The following is a 13335-nucleotide window of genomic DNA, read 5'->3' on the forward strand; positions in this document are numbered from 1 at the left end:
TGTATATACGTGTGTATATGTATGTGTGTGTGTATATATGGATGTATATGTATGTGTGTGTATATATATATATATATGTATGTATATCAAAATTACTGTGTTCATGGATGTTATTCATTTTTTCCAGTTTAATCTATATAGATGTATCATTTTAATATAACATTTTATTTTTTATAAATGTGTGTGTATAAATATGTTTGTGTGTAAAAATTAAAAATTAATAAGAAAAATATATATATATTTCTAATTATATTCTGAATATTTGTATTTTGTTATTACATTGCATTATATGTGTTCCGGACCCTAATCTTTGTGCACCAAATGTTGATCCATCTGTTGGGTGTGATTTTGCAGGATTTCCTGGTGACTCAGCTAATCGGGAAAGATCTGGTTGACCTGTGGAAAGTGGTTGATCCCACGGGGCTGCTGGTTAAAGAGTTGACCTGTATAGGTATAGCTCTCCCCGAGCCCCGCCTCATCCAGTCCGCCGGCGCCAGCACTGTCCTCCCTCTCTATTTCGTCGGGCTTTACAGGTATGACACAAGGGTTAATAACCTGCATTTGGTCACTTTGTTGTATATTTCGCTGAAAATGATTAACATTTATGAAGCACTGTGTAATGTCATGCTGCTAAATATATACACCCTGATCTATATTCTCCACAGTCTGTAAGTGAATCTCTAGTTGATTCATCTGAAGTGTCTCTAAGGGTTGAGTGGAATTTATTCTGGTCTCCTCCAAGAAACAATTCAGACCCACTGCTGTAGCAAATAATCAATACTCCTCTCAGTTTAGGTTTTTGGTTGATTTTTAAAATGCTAAATCTTTTTTTACCTCCTTTATATTGTATTAGTGACGGTAAGCTGCTGGCTCAGGGTCCAGGCGAGACTGTCCTGGCGGCTGAAGAAGAGGCAGCACGCGTGGCTCTGAGGAAACTCTACGGCTTCACTGAGAACCGCAGACCATGGGACTACACTGCCCCCCATGAGCAGCTCCAGAAGCCCAGCGCACAGGCTCTTACCAGCGGATAAATGACATTGACTACAAGAGACAATGTTTTGTACTGTAGCTTAAAGAGCAGATTCCAGTGGGACACTTTTTGAAGATCCGACATTCATCATCATCTCCTTCATCACAACTACATGTAGAGGGAAACTTGATTTATTTTGCTGAAATGTGGCTGTGGAGTTACTGGAGTCTAAATCAATATGCCACAAAAGAATGAAACTCTTGATGTACCACAGACTATGGCAATAAAACTTTATATACATCTATATTAAGAGCATTCTTCTGCTCTGCAGGTGCAAGTTCTGTAGATGTGTTTCTACATATAAATGTATGTATATATATGTTAAACTTTGGTTCCTAATAAAAATATTCCACTTGAAGACTTAAGTCTGGATCGAATGCAACAAGAACTTTTTGAGTTGTCATGGAGACTAGTTTTGCACGGTGGCTCTGAGTTTGTCACTGTAAAGATATTTGACTCATCTAATCAGCCAGACTTTATTTGGCCAGCAGTCAAACAGTCATAGGTATGGATATAAATGCAAATAATTGCTAGATATTTCTGACTGTTAAATCATTTTCAAAATTATTTTTTGAAGATTCCGTGTGTTATATGTTTTCAACCTATCATTTTATCCATCTTGCTACATCTCTAATCTTGATGAACCCTGATGAGCAAAATCATTTGTTTTAAAAGCCTGCCAAACTTTTATATAAAACAGACCAATCTGTAACTTAGAATTTATATTAAAAATCTTTTCTAGAATGATTTGGTAGGTTTTCCTTTAGGTGTCTTTCTTCCCATCATTGATTTCTTTAACACATTAAATATTGTATTTACATGCATTGTATAGAAAGATGGATTCTTGGGGGTAATATGTCTAAATTATACTGAAAAAAATGGTGTATACTGTAAAAAGGTTTTTTGAAGTATGTAAGACAGATTATTACAAGCAATTGTATGATATACAAGCAAACTATTTTTAAATCCTTCAAAATTTCCAATTTAATTCAGTATGTGAGTATTGTTCCTACACCATTTTTTCAGTGTAGGAATTCATTTGAAATATTTTAAGGTTCAAGACGCGGAAGGTATGTGATTACAGAAATATGAGAAATATACAGCATTAGGCCAATGCAACACAATACTGCTTTATTTAATTTACGCAGCTTCATCTATCATTTAATTATACATATTCGTGTCCATCTTTTAATAAACTCGATTTATGTCTTCTGTGAGCCAAATCCTCTGAGCAAGGTCACTCTTGCAGAGAGTTGAAGCCGGTTTATAGGCGGCTGTGTTACTGCGAGCCGTCCATGTCTTCCTCTAGAGGGCGCCGTGGGTGAAGAACATTGAAATGATAGCGAGAGCGTGCACTCGAGAAGTCTTGCGGGCGGGGCTCGATTATGGTCACGTGGCCTAGCTAGTCCCTGTGATCCATTACTAGGGTTCTGGTGCTAGTGGGTTTGTTACACAAAAACATCATGTTTTCTTCTCAGTAATAACGTACGAATATTGAGCAAAGCTTTTATGAGTGTATATTTACTATATTTCCAAATAGATTTACACCGCACAACAAGTCTTGTGGACAGTTTTAGAGTCCTTTGGTAGCCCTTCCGTTCAGTACTTCTCGCCCCCTGTTGGTCGTTATGTTGAACTGCACGCTTTGAGTCACGTGTGAATACAGAGTGGGAGGGCTGGCCGTTGAGTCGCTCACACCGTGGCAGTGAAAGTAGAGTGTGCGGGCTGCCTTGCTCTTCAGGACCCTCCTCTCTTCACCACGGCGCTTTTCTGCCGTCGTTCGCGAAACGTGAAGCCTTTCTGAAGAACTCCAGTCCCTTTCTCGTTGATACGACTTAAAGGAAGACCGTGTCTAATACCAAACACATATTGGATTTGTATTGTATTATATATTTTTTATAGCCTGACGTCATATTAACGGCCATGGCAGCCAGCGCGAAGCGAAAACAGGAGGAAAAACACCTGAAGATGCTGCGGGAAATGACGAGTCTGGCGCCCAATCGAAAGTGCTTCGACTGCGACCAGCGCGGGCCGACCTACGCCAACATGACCGTGGGCTCGTTCGTCTGCACCTCCTGCTCGGGCATCCTGTGAGCCACCCTCCTGTCTGTCTCTGTCTGAGCCTCTTTATTTTCACACCCCGGCTGTGTCAAACCCTAGTGGGCTGCCTATCTAGACATCAAAACCGCGTTATTTAACGCCAGTGACGACATAAACATATCTAGTTAGGCAGTTTTTAAGTTTTAAACCCAGCTGTTGGTTCATTTACATCAATGTTATTGCTAGGAGGTTTAACATGTAAATAGGAGTGGGTGAATGGGGATCTGAGTCTTCTTGGGGGTTGGTAATCTGTCAGTTAACCAGGCGTTATTGGTGTGTGGCTGGGCTAATGCAGTAACCTCATGTGTGTCTTCCTCTCAATCCTTTCCAGCAAACTTGAGCAGCTACCTGTGGGTTTATCACTGGTCTTTTCGTGCTCATGTGTCTAGCAGTAAGGACTGGCCCTTGTGGTTCAGATAAAGGTCTGTACAGCACGTGGAAGAGCTGGATAGTGAGAGATAAAGGGTGTGTTCACCCCCTGCAGCGTTGTCCTGATAGCGGAGGGCTTGATGAATCCTCAAATGAAGCTGAATTTATTCTTCAAGTTGCTTTTATGGTGTAGATCAGAGGAGTGCTATGTGATCTGTGAAAGAGTTTAGAGAAAATCATTGTTAAAACGTAATAAAAAGTATCAAAATAAATGTATTTGAAAAATTTAAATAACGCGACTATAAGTACAGTACTATATTGAAGAGTTAGTTAGACATTCAGGTTTTTTAATTATTATTTTTTTAGATATTGGTCTTGCTGTCTACACAATATAGTACTGTACTGGTGTATTAAAATATGAAAAAAAATATGTTGATAACTTATTCATATTATTTTTATGATTTGATTGTACGTCTAACTAAATATTTTTAAATTAAAAGATTAGTAATAGTAGAAATAATAGAAATATAAATTTCCACAAAAAATGCATATTTATAATATTAATAAGTTTAGTCTTTAATGAAAACTTAAATCTGCTTTTAAAATTTTAGAATAGAGGGGCTTCATGATCATATTTGGGGTCTGTGGCATTTGAAAGGTTTAAAATGTCTAGTGTGGATAACATAGGTACATATGGTCATCCTGATCTGTTGTTGGCATTGTTCAGTTTTAATATCGGATACACAAGGATATCGGAGTCCTTGTGTAGTTTAGATTTTTACACAGAATTCCTTTTCCATGTAATTTACTCTTCCTTGTTAGTTGATAAACATCAAATTGGCACAGTAATGAATGCTGAAACATGCCATTAAATTGGCAGAACCTTAATTGAATGATGCATTTAAAGTGCCGTTGTGTCTTTGATACAAGCGGACAGCCATGGTTCCTTGAATTAATAGGAATCATCTTTGTTGCACATGGGTCAGTCTGTCTTAAGTGGTCTAATGGAGGTCACTTGACTAATTAAAATTTAATTGGAAAGGTTTTATTTTATTATTATTTTTTATTATTATTATTTATTTCTTTTTGCAGTGATTAACACTCTTTTTTGGTATTGCACAATGTGTTTTTTTCTGAATTGGCTGTGTTTAGGGCTGAAACGATTCCTCGAGTAACTCGATTACAAAAAATGATCGAGGCAAATTCCTCTGCCTCGAAGCCTCTTTTAATTTATTTTAAATCTCACGTCAGGTTCTTTCTCAATGATTTTTTTTAATGTGACACAACGCGTTTACGTCACCCACAAAGCGGAAGGAGACACAAGCGGTGCTTCCGAAATCGTATACTGCAAGGAGTCAGCAGTGTTTTGATTTGAGGGCGCGGGCAAACGTAAAGAGAACGTCGTGGCGTGTGTCCATTGCAAGACAGAGCTGGCATACCACAGCTAGGGCCCTATGATTTCCGCGATGCAGAAAACGCGGAGGGAATCGCGGAATCCAGTCATAAAAATGGAATTTACAGTTTAACGCGGAATGGCACGGAATTTGCTAAATTTTGAATGAATTAATCTGAATTGCACTTACATCAAATCACGATATGGACTAATATCTGTAAATATTAAGCCGGAACAGACTATTTAAATATAAATTCCTTTATGTTCTGCATGTCTGTGTTAATGAATCAATGGAGCAGAAGCGCGACTTCCTTTATTTACACACACTGAAAGCGCGCGTGACGCTCGGCGGTGATTTCAGCGACTGCTGTCTCACTAGGACGTGAACACATGAACAACATCTCCAGAACTGCTCTGACAGTCACTTCATCAGCATTTGACCGTTTGATTTGAGTAAAACTAGCGACACATCACATACACAGAACTGTAAAGGTACGTCAGTCAGCCCGTCAAAATAAAAGTCCGATTAAAGACTATTGTTCAGCAGAATGTACATAGCCTACTACAAAAAAAAAAAAAAAAAATCAAACATTATTTTTTTTTTAAAGGTTTAATCACACAACATTTCTTCCATGTTTTATTTTTAATAGTTTGTTTACCAAAAAGTTAAGTTAATTTTCAATAATAAAATATAAATTCAATTAATGTTTTATGTGTTTAATGTTAAATGTGCATCTCAGAAAATGCTTTATTTAAAACCCCAACTGAATGGCACTTAAATGCACTTAATTCATCTGTCAACTTTCTTGTTATTGTTCACAGTACAAGTACAGACAGAGAAACAATGGGTAATAATTTAATGTTTATTTTTGATGTATGAATTTCATTCTATACATTTAAAAATATTTTTTTTTTCTAAAAAAGGAAACTTATTTGTTTATTTTAAGAGGCCTGTGATGGTCATGGAGGGACCGCACGTTCAACATGGACGTTAATACGCACAAACACACACCGAGACTGTTTGGTGATACAAGAGTTTATTGTAATTATTGATCAGAGAGTGATTAAAATACCTGCAACCCTCAGGCCACACTCTCCACTGCAGGAACAAACACAGACTACCTTCCATTACAAAGACATTCACATTTATACTGGTGGCCAGCACCATTACCACATGTGGAGGGACAAACTCACAGAAAACACTTTACACATGTTCCCTTAAATATACAGAGTCTGAAAGAAACATATTGGCATGATGTTCTACTTAATAAATCTACTTTGATGTTATTAATTCGTTCACATTAAACAGGAAATGACAGCAACAACTCGGCCACGTTGCCCCTGAAACCCCCACGCTCAATTAATACATGGTAGATTCCCACCCTAAGCGGAACCAAAAATTCCTGCCATTGTTTCTTACCAGGACTCTAAAAATCACGGGACAAATGCTACACGGGAACAATACACATAGTTTACAGGTATTTCATTCACTCTCTGATCAATAATTACAATAAACTCTTGTATCACCAAACAGTCTTGGTGTGTATTTGTGCGTATGTGTGCGTATTAACGTCCATGTTGAACGTGCGGTCCCTCCGTGACCGTCACAAGACCCAGGAGTCTTATTTTCTCTTGCATAATTAATATTGCACTTTAATTAAGCAAAAACACAGTTTATCCGATTACTCGATTAATCGATGGAATTTTTGGTAGAATACTCAATTACTAAAATATTCGATAGCTACAGCCCTAGCTGTGTTAGTTCTTTAATTCTGTGTGTGTTTCTGATGATGCGTTGTCTCATACTCTAGTAGTCTAAACGAGTCTAAACTTGTCTGAACTAGTTTGAAAAATGATAAGGGTTTGCTTAAAAAAAGGGTTTGATTTCCCAGCAGTCAAGTGGATGAGAAGACCGTTCTGTTAGACTTGAGGATATTTACATCTTTGAGTTTTTAGAAGAGTCTTGCAATTGTCTTGGGTCCAAACAGTTACATTTGAGCCACTCGCTCAAAAATCAACGCGATGTTTGAGAATGATCTCTCACTGTATCCCACGAAAGAGCTGGAACAATCTGCCTTCCCTGTTAGCACTTTAGAGAGAAATGCAAAAAGCAGTTTGATATATTGGCATGGTTTCTGAGTAAAGCTATTGATAAATGGTCTTGCTTTTAGTGGGGTGTGGTTTGATGTCCTCCTGTTGTCCAGATACTGAGATTTCTGGAATGTCATTCTGAGTGACCACTCTACAAAATTACAAAGAAATGTTCATTAACTCTACAAAAAAAGCAGAGCAGAGGGGATAGTGAGATGGGTGCAATTGATTGAGCAAATAAAAGAAATATGAGTGTGTTGATCTAGCTGAACACTTCTGGAATCCTGGAATGAGGAGAGGGGTTCAGGATCATGTTAGTTCATTTGGAAATGGTGTCTGGTGTATTTGTACAAGGCTGAGCCCAGCTGTGAGGGCTGACAGCTAGTTGGATCACTCTGATCGCCATAAAACTAAACTAACTAAAATGTAACAATGGATGACTGATTTTGGTAGGCCTACCTGGAAATTAGCATCATGCTGGCGGCAGGTAGGTGTCGACTGATTATCGGCAACGATATTAAGCATTTTTATGGTTATCTGTCTTTTTTTAAAACCGATTTGCCGATAAAATAATTTAAAAGCATTTAAAGTTTTTGTCCGAGCCCTTGTTATTGTTAATCTTGACATTAATTTTCTTTTTTAGACCAGACTAGTGTTGTCACGGTACCAAAATTTCAGTATTCGGTACCGATACCAGTGAAAATCCACGGCTCTCGGTACCAATTTCGGTACCAAAGCAAAACACAAAAATATGCTAATTAAAAAAAAAAACTTTTTAGCATTAAAAATAAAACCAATGCCATTCTTTATACTTATTAACAATTGTGTTTAAAGTTTTTCTACAAACAGTAAACAAGTTTCACCCAAATTTAATTTGTCTTTTAATTTATGAAATTTAAACATTTTATTTTTGGTAAATAAAGGGTATTTGCTATTAAAATTAAAACATGGAAGAAATATTGTGATTTATTTCTTAAAAAAATAAAGTTTTATAATTTTTTTCAACAGTAGCAGTATCACATACATTTTACTAAATAATAGTAATATTTCTAGCACAATGCCTTTATGTAAAAATTTACTTTTAGGCCTAATGAATGCATATTTGTCATTTGACTATTGATAATACTACTACTAATTCTACTATCATACTTATGTATATACAATGCACTATGAATTGATGAGCTGCTGGGCTCATGAATGTTAATCACGTTGTCTGCGTTCGGTCAAAATGATTTGCTGAAATCAAAACAGGGACGGTAAGAGATCAGCGCCAACCAATGAAATTGCCATTTGCGCATTAGCTCCGCCCACTACCGGAGAGACCGGTATGTCTTCTGCTTGTTCGAAAATGAATGAATAATTCTAAATGAACTCCATTATTTTGACAGGAGAAGACAACAAAGAATAGTTTACATATAGCGTGTCGATTCAGCGTGGTAAGACTCTTGCTCTCTCTCTTTGCATGTGTGAGAAACAGCGCTATCAGTAAAGCGACGAGTCGTGCTCCTTCACAAAGAGTTTACAGAGCATCAGGTGCGATGTGCGTCCATTGAGATGAGCTGAAAAGTTCAGATCGCTTGATGGAGAGAGAACTCTGAAGCTCAGATGCTGAAATTAATGCAAGCGTCATGCTCTTCGGTCTATGTAGTAAACAAACCCGCACGTCTCTGCCATTCATTAATTTACACAGAGACGCGCAGAACACGAATTCATATTTCAAACAACTTTTGCGGCTTAACATTTACAGATACTGGTCCATATGGAGATTCGATTTGATTAATGTATGCTAAATTTGACAAATTCCATGACTGTCCATATTAAAATGTAAGTTTCATTTTCATGACTGGATTTTGAGATTCCGTCCTCATTTTCTGCTTCGCGGAAATCATAGCGCTGAACCTTTTCTTTTACTGTCTATGGCTGAACCGGGTTTGAACGGGACCTCGGTACTACCGGTACTTAAAGAAACCTGGTACCGTCACATTTAAATTTTTTTAGTACCGACTTGGTACCGAAGTACCGGGTCTTTTGACAACACTAGACCAGACATATATATCAGTTCAAAATATTGATTATTGGTTTACTTGATCTGTAATAATCGGTATCGACATCAGTCCTGAAAAACACATATCGGTCGACCCCTAAACGCTGGTTCCATTGATGAAAAGACAACAAGATTTTTCCATTAGTGGGTTATTACCGTATTTCCGGACTATAAGTCGCACTTTTTTTCATAGTTTGGCTGGTCCTGCGACTTATAGTCAGGTGCGACTTATTTATCAAAATTAATTTGACATGAACCGAGAGAAATGAATCAAGAGAAAACATTACCGTCTACAGCCGCCAGAGGGCACTCATTGCTCCAGTAGTCTACACTGAGCAGCATAGAGAGCCCTCTCGCGGCTGTAGACGGTAATGTTTTCTCTTGGTTCTTGGTTCTAAATAAATGCGACTTATAGTCCAGTGCGACTTATATATGTTTTTTCCCTCGTCATGATGTATTTTTGGACTGATGCGACTTATACTCAGGTGCGACTTATAGTCCGAAAAATATGGTACATGAAAATATGTTAAACTTACCACAGACCAGCTGACCTCGGGATAATGGACCCGGAAGTGCAAAAATGCTAACTTGTTTTTTGCTATATTATTACTATGTATATGTCTTTGTAAGTATCCAACTGTCTATAGATGTCCCACCATTGCTAGGGGTGTCTGTGAACAATGACTGTCCTGGTAAACTCCATCAGAGGAGATAATTGGGTTCTTTTCTAAGCAACAGCTTCCAAAATGACTTCAGTATCACCAGAGAGACGTCGGCTCACTGCACTGGAGCGTTTGCACCAGATGTCAGTCAGCCAAAGCATGCGATTCCCCTCACAACTGGTCTGCAAATATGTGACTTTTTAATTAGTAATTAGTACTTATTAATACAGTCTTTGCACTTGTGCATTTAGCCATTTTAACCTTATTACACATCATTTTTAGCTAAAAGCACATCGTGGTCAAAGGTATAGTATATGCACTTTTCTCTTGTGTGGGTTATGGAAAAGTAATCGATTAACATTTAAAGCTGTTAGTGTATGAGCTATTAAGTGTTGGATTTTAATTAGGGCGTTTGCATGGGGAGATGGTCCTCTGGCTTTGCCTTATTCACAAGTGTGCCAGTGATTCCCAGTTTTAATCCTGAAGAACTGAATGTAGATTTTGCCATGCTGCTTTTACACAGCGTTTTTCAAATCTTTTCAGTGCTGAATTTGGTTTCAATTCATTTGATTGAAGATTTTGAGTGAATTTTATTAGAAACTAGGCATGTACTATATTTTCTTGTCACATTAGAGATTTTATTTTAATTTTTTTATAATATATATTATAAAATTAATATTTTATATATAGTTTATATTAATGCTCAATTTAGCTTTAGTTTTAATCTTTAATCTTTCATTTTAGTTTTAATCTTTAAAAATACTAATAATTAAATAAGCACTGCTAAATATAATCTTTAGCAAATCTCAGATTAATGAAAATCTTATTTTTCATACTTTTAGTATTTATGTTTTTAGTGTTTTGATTTTTGTTTTGATGTATAACCATATAAAAATATACAAATTTCTAGGGCTGTAGTCAACCAAAGAAATGCTTAGTCGACCAAAGTCCTGTCCTGCGCAACGATCAGTCGACTAAAAAAAAAAAAAAAAGACGTGAAAAAACGCGATGTTTTGCATTTTGATTGAACATTTATTAAACAATTGTCATAGAGTATTTATAAAACAACAACGCAAAAACATCAATAATACATAAAACTATAATAATTATACAATTCTTTGAAAATTAAGTGATTTTTTTTAACTGCAAAGTGAGGAGCACACGTCTGGCCACTGACCGGATCCCTTCAGTAATTCCACCGAGAGCATGTTGACAGCATTGTCCGTTACCACTGACACCCGCTTCTCTGGTGGAATGTGGTAAGCGCCCGCGACTTGAGTGACATTTTCTCCCGTGTGCGCTGCTTTGTTTCTAACACAACGCTATTCATTTTAAAGTCCGCATCGATAAAATGGGCTTTAACTGTCATGTATGCCTCCATTCTAAGCGAAGATCACAAATCAGATGTGAGACCTACAGCCAGGGAGGATTGGAGTAACGGTCTTGTCGTTTTTTTTTTTTTAATGCGGCCAGACAAAAGATTTAAATTCCTTGGACATTTTGTCGACAAAAGCCAAAACAAGTAGCTGTTCTAACTGAATGAATACAGCAAACCTACCTATATTCCTTACTGAGCGCGAAGCAGCAGTGCAGCCAGCCGCAGGTACGGTTCCCGAGTGTTCACGTGGGTGCGCTAAACTCTGGCGCTGTTATGTCTAAATTAAAGCATTTAAAGTTTGGGATAAAACATAGGCTAATTATATTTAGAATGCAGTAATATATAACTGGTAATAAAGGGAATAAATATCAAGGAGTAAATCAATGAAAATTTCTTCATTGGTGAAAAAAAAAAAAATGCAACAGGTCGACCAGTATAAATGTCAGTCGACCAAGACGTCATCGACCAATTAGTCGACTAAACGACTAAAGTTGACAGCCCTACAAATTTCAGACATCGATCGTAATTGTAAGCTGATTTTTTTATTCTGAACATAAGTCATTTTGTTCTATATCCTAACCCAAAAAAAATTACACTTTACTTTAGCATGTTATTCGTCCAACATTATATGTTCTAGGTCCTCGGTCATTCCCAACACTGTATCAAATAGCTTTGATTTCTTCAGCTCTGTGTTTGTGACTGATATCTTGTAGTGATTTTGCTGCATTTCCTTTCACCTGATCTGAACTCTAATCACACATTCTCATCTGTGCATTTATTATCACTCTGATCCTTCTCTGCCTCGTACATATGACCATATCCAGTGAATATAAATTTCTTGAAAAGGAAGTGTATGTCAAGTATTTGCTGCGTCAGTAGCATGTGGTCTGCATGTGCACAGGAAGTGGAAACAGGACAGGAAGTACACATTGTCCTCTCACTTCAGAGCTGTGTCAGTGCTTGTGTGAAAGGCCATTGCTCCACTCACACTTCTCACATATTCACTGCATTTGGTGGTTAAAATCACAGTAGGTCTGAAAAGTATGCTATGTTTTTTTAATTCAAATTATTGTTATTTTTTATTGTGAAATATTTGTTCCATCATGAGTGCTATCATTCTTTATGTAGGGCAACCTCCAGTAAAAAATATTTTTTTCAGTGTCCGATATAGACCTAATTTACCTGGATTCACCTTATACTAGGGCTGTAACTTTTGTGAAAAAATCATTTTCGATTTTTAAGACATAAGTGTACATTGAATCGATTGTAAAATCGATTTTCCATGTCTAAAAAAAAGACGTTTCCTTTTTCAACGTCAAATAACGGACGAACGTAAAGAGAGCGCTGGAAACGCACAAGTCAGCAATATTTCTTAATTATTGGCATGAAGTTTCATGCAGAATAACAAACAGCAACAGGAGTGCAACATTATCGAAAAATTTATATGCAGAGGGGACGGCTGCCATAACAAAAGAAAAACATCACTGCAGGCTTCAACCCGGCTGCATTTATGATTTAGCCAATTCAAAAATCTCCAAGATTATTTTAAATAATGATTCCGTACATTTCAAACAACTGTTCAAAAAAATGAAACTTTAAATGGACTTGAGAACAGGCCATGTGTGTTTTTTTTTTATTGAACTAGGCTAGGCGGCACTACGCAGGCATAATGAAATGCGCAAAAGGGCCATTACAAATTTATTGGACAGGAAAACAATTTGATCAACATTTTCGGGGTCCAGAGCAGAGTGTTTTTTATTCACCATATGTCCAGCTGTTGAGAAGACGCGCTCCGACCGCACTGATGTCCCAGTGACACTCAGGTACTTCATTGCCAGCTGCGCAAGGTGGGGGTATTACTGCCAATTTTCCACCACAAAAGCTGGTCGCTGTCAGCTTGCAATGGTCCTTTTCATAACTCAGAATCTCCTGTAAATAGATGCGCGAATGAGGCAAATTCGCATCTACCGCGCCGCGAGACCTCTATACGTGCGTCAATGCGTCTTTACATTGACTTAACATTGAAATCATTCGCGCCAGACGCTCTATTTGTGTTTGGTGTGAACGCAGCATTTTCGACGTCACTGGGTCTTATAGGCGCGTAAAATTGCTGGTATTTTCTGTCTAGCTTTCGCAACGCATACTGCACTTTCGGAATTCTTTATTTTTTTTTCTGCTTGTTTGTGAGTTTTGTTACATCTATATTTTTTAATTGTTTAATTATTTTAAAATGAATAGTGTACATATTTGGTTAAAATCGATTCCCTA

General features: G+C 37.2%; 2 protein-coding genes across 5 annotated transcripts in view; both read left to right on the top strand.

The window, feature by feature from the left end:
• Nucleotides 1-1274, top strand: part of LOC132123025 (large ribosomal subunit protein mL44-like) — a 4462-nt gene extending 3188 nt beyond the window's left edge. The window contains exons 2-3 of the mRNA XM_059533557.1: nt 355-533; nt 854-1274. Of these exons, the coding sequence (XP_059389540.1) occupies nt 355-533; nt 854-1031 (357 nt within the window). The 3' untranslated portion in view covers nt 1032-1274. The remainder of the gene's footprint in view (nt 1-354; nt 534-853) is intronic.
• A 1426-nt stretch (nt 1275-2700) lies between these two features.
• LOC132123500 (arf-GAP domain and FG repeat-containing protein 1-like) overlaps nt 2701-13335 on the top strand; it is a 28577-nt gene continuing 17942 nt past the window's right edge. For 3 of the 4 annotated variants that reach the window (XM_059534151.1, XM_059534152.1, XM_059534150.1), the window contains exon 1: nt 2701-3120. In XM_059534151.1, coding sequence (XP_059390134.1) covers nt 2954-3120 — 167 coding nt within the window. In that variant the 5' untranslated portion in view covers nt 2701-2953. The remainder of the gene's footprint in view (nt 3121-13335) is intronic. The other variant, XM_059534149.1, reaches the window with a different exon arrangement.

The sequence above is a fragment of the Carassius carassius genome, chromosome 41 (assembly GCF_963082965.1).
Source record: "Carassius carassius chromosome 41, fCarCar2.1, whole genome shotgun sequence".
NCBI classification, from domain to species: Eukaryota; Metazoa; Chordata; class Actinopteri; order Cypriniformes; family Cyprinidae; genus Carassius; species Carassius carassius.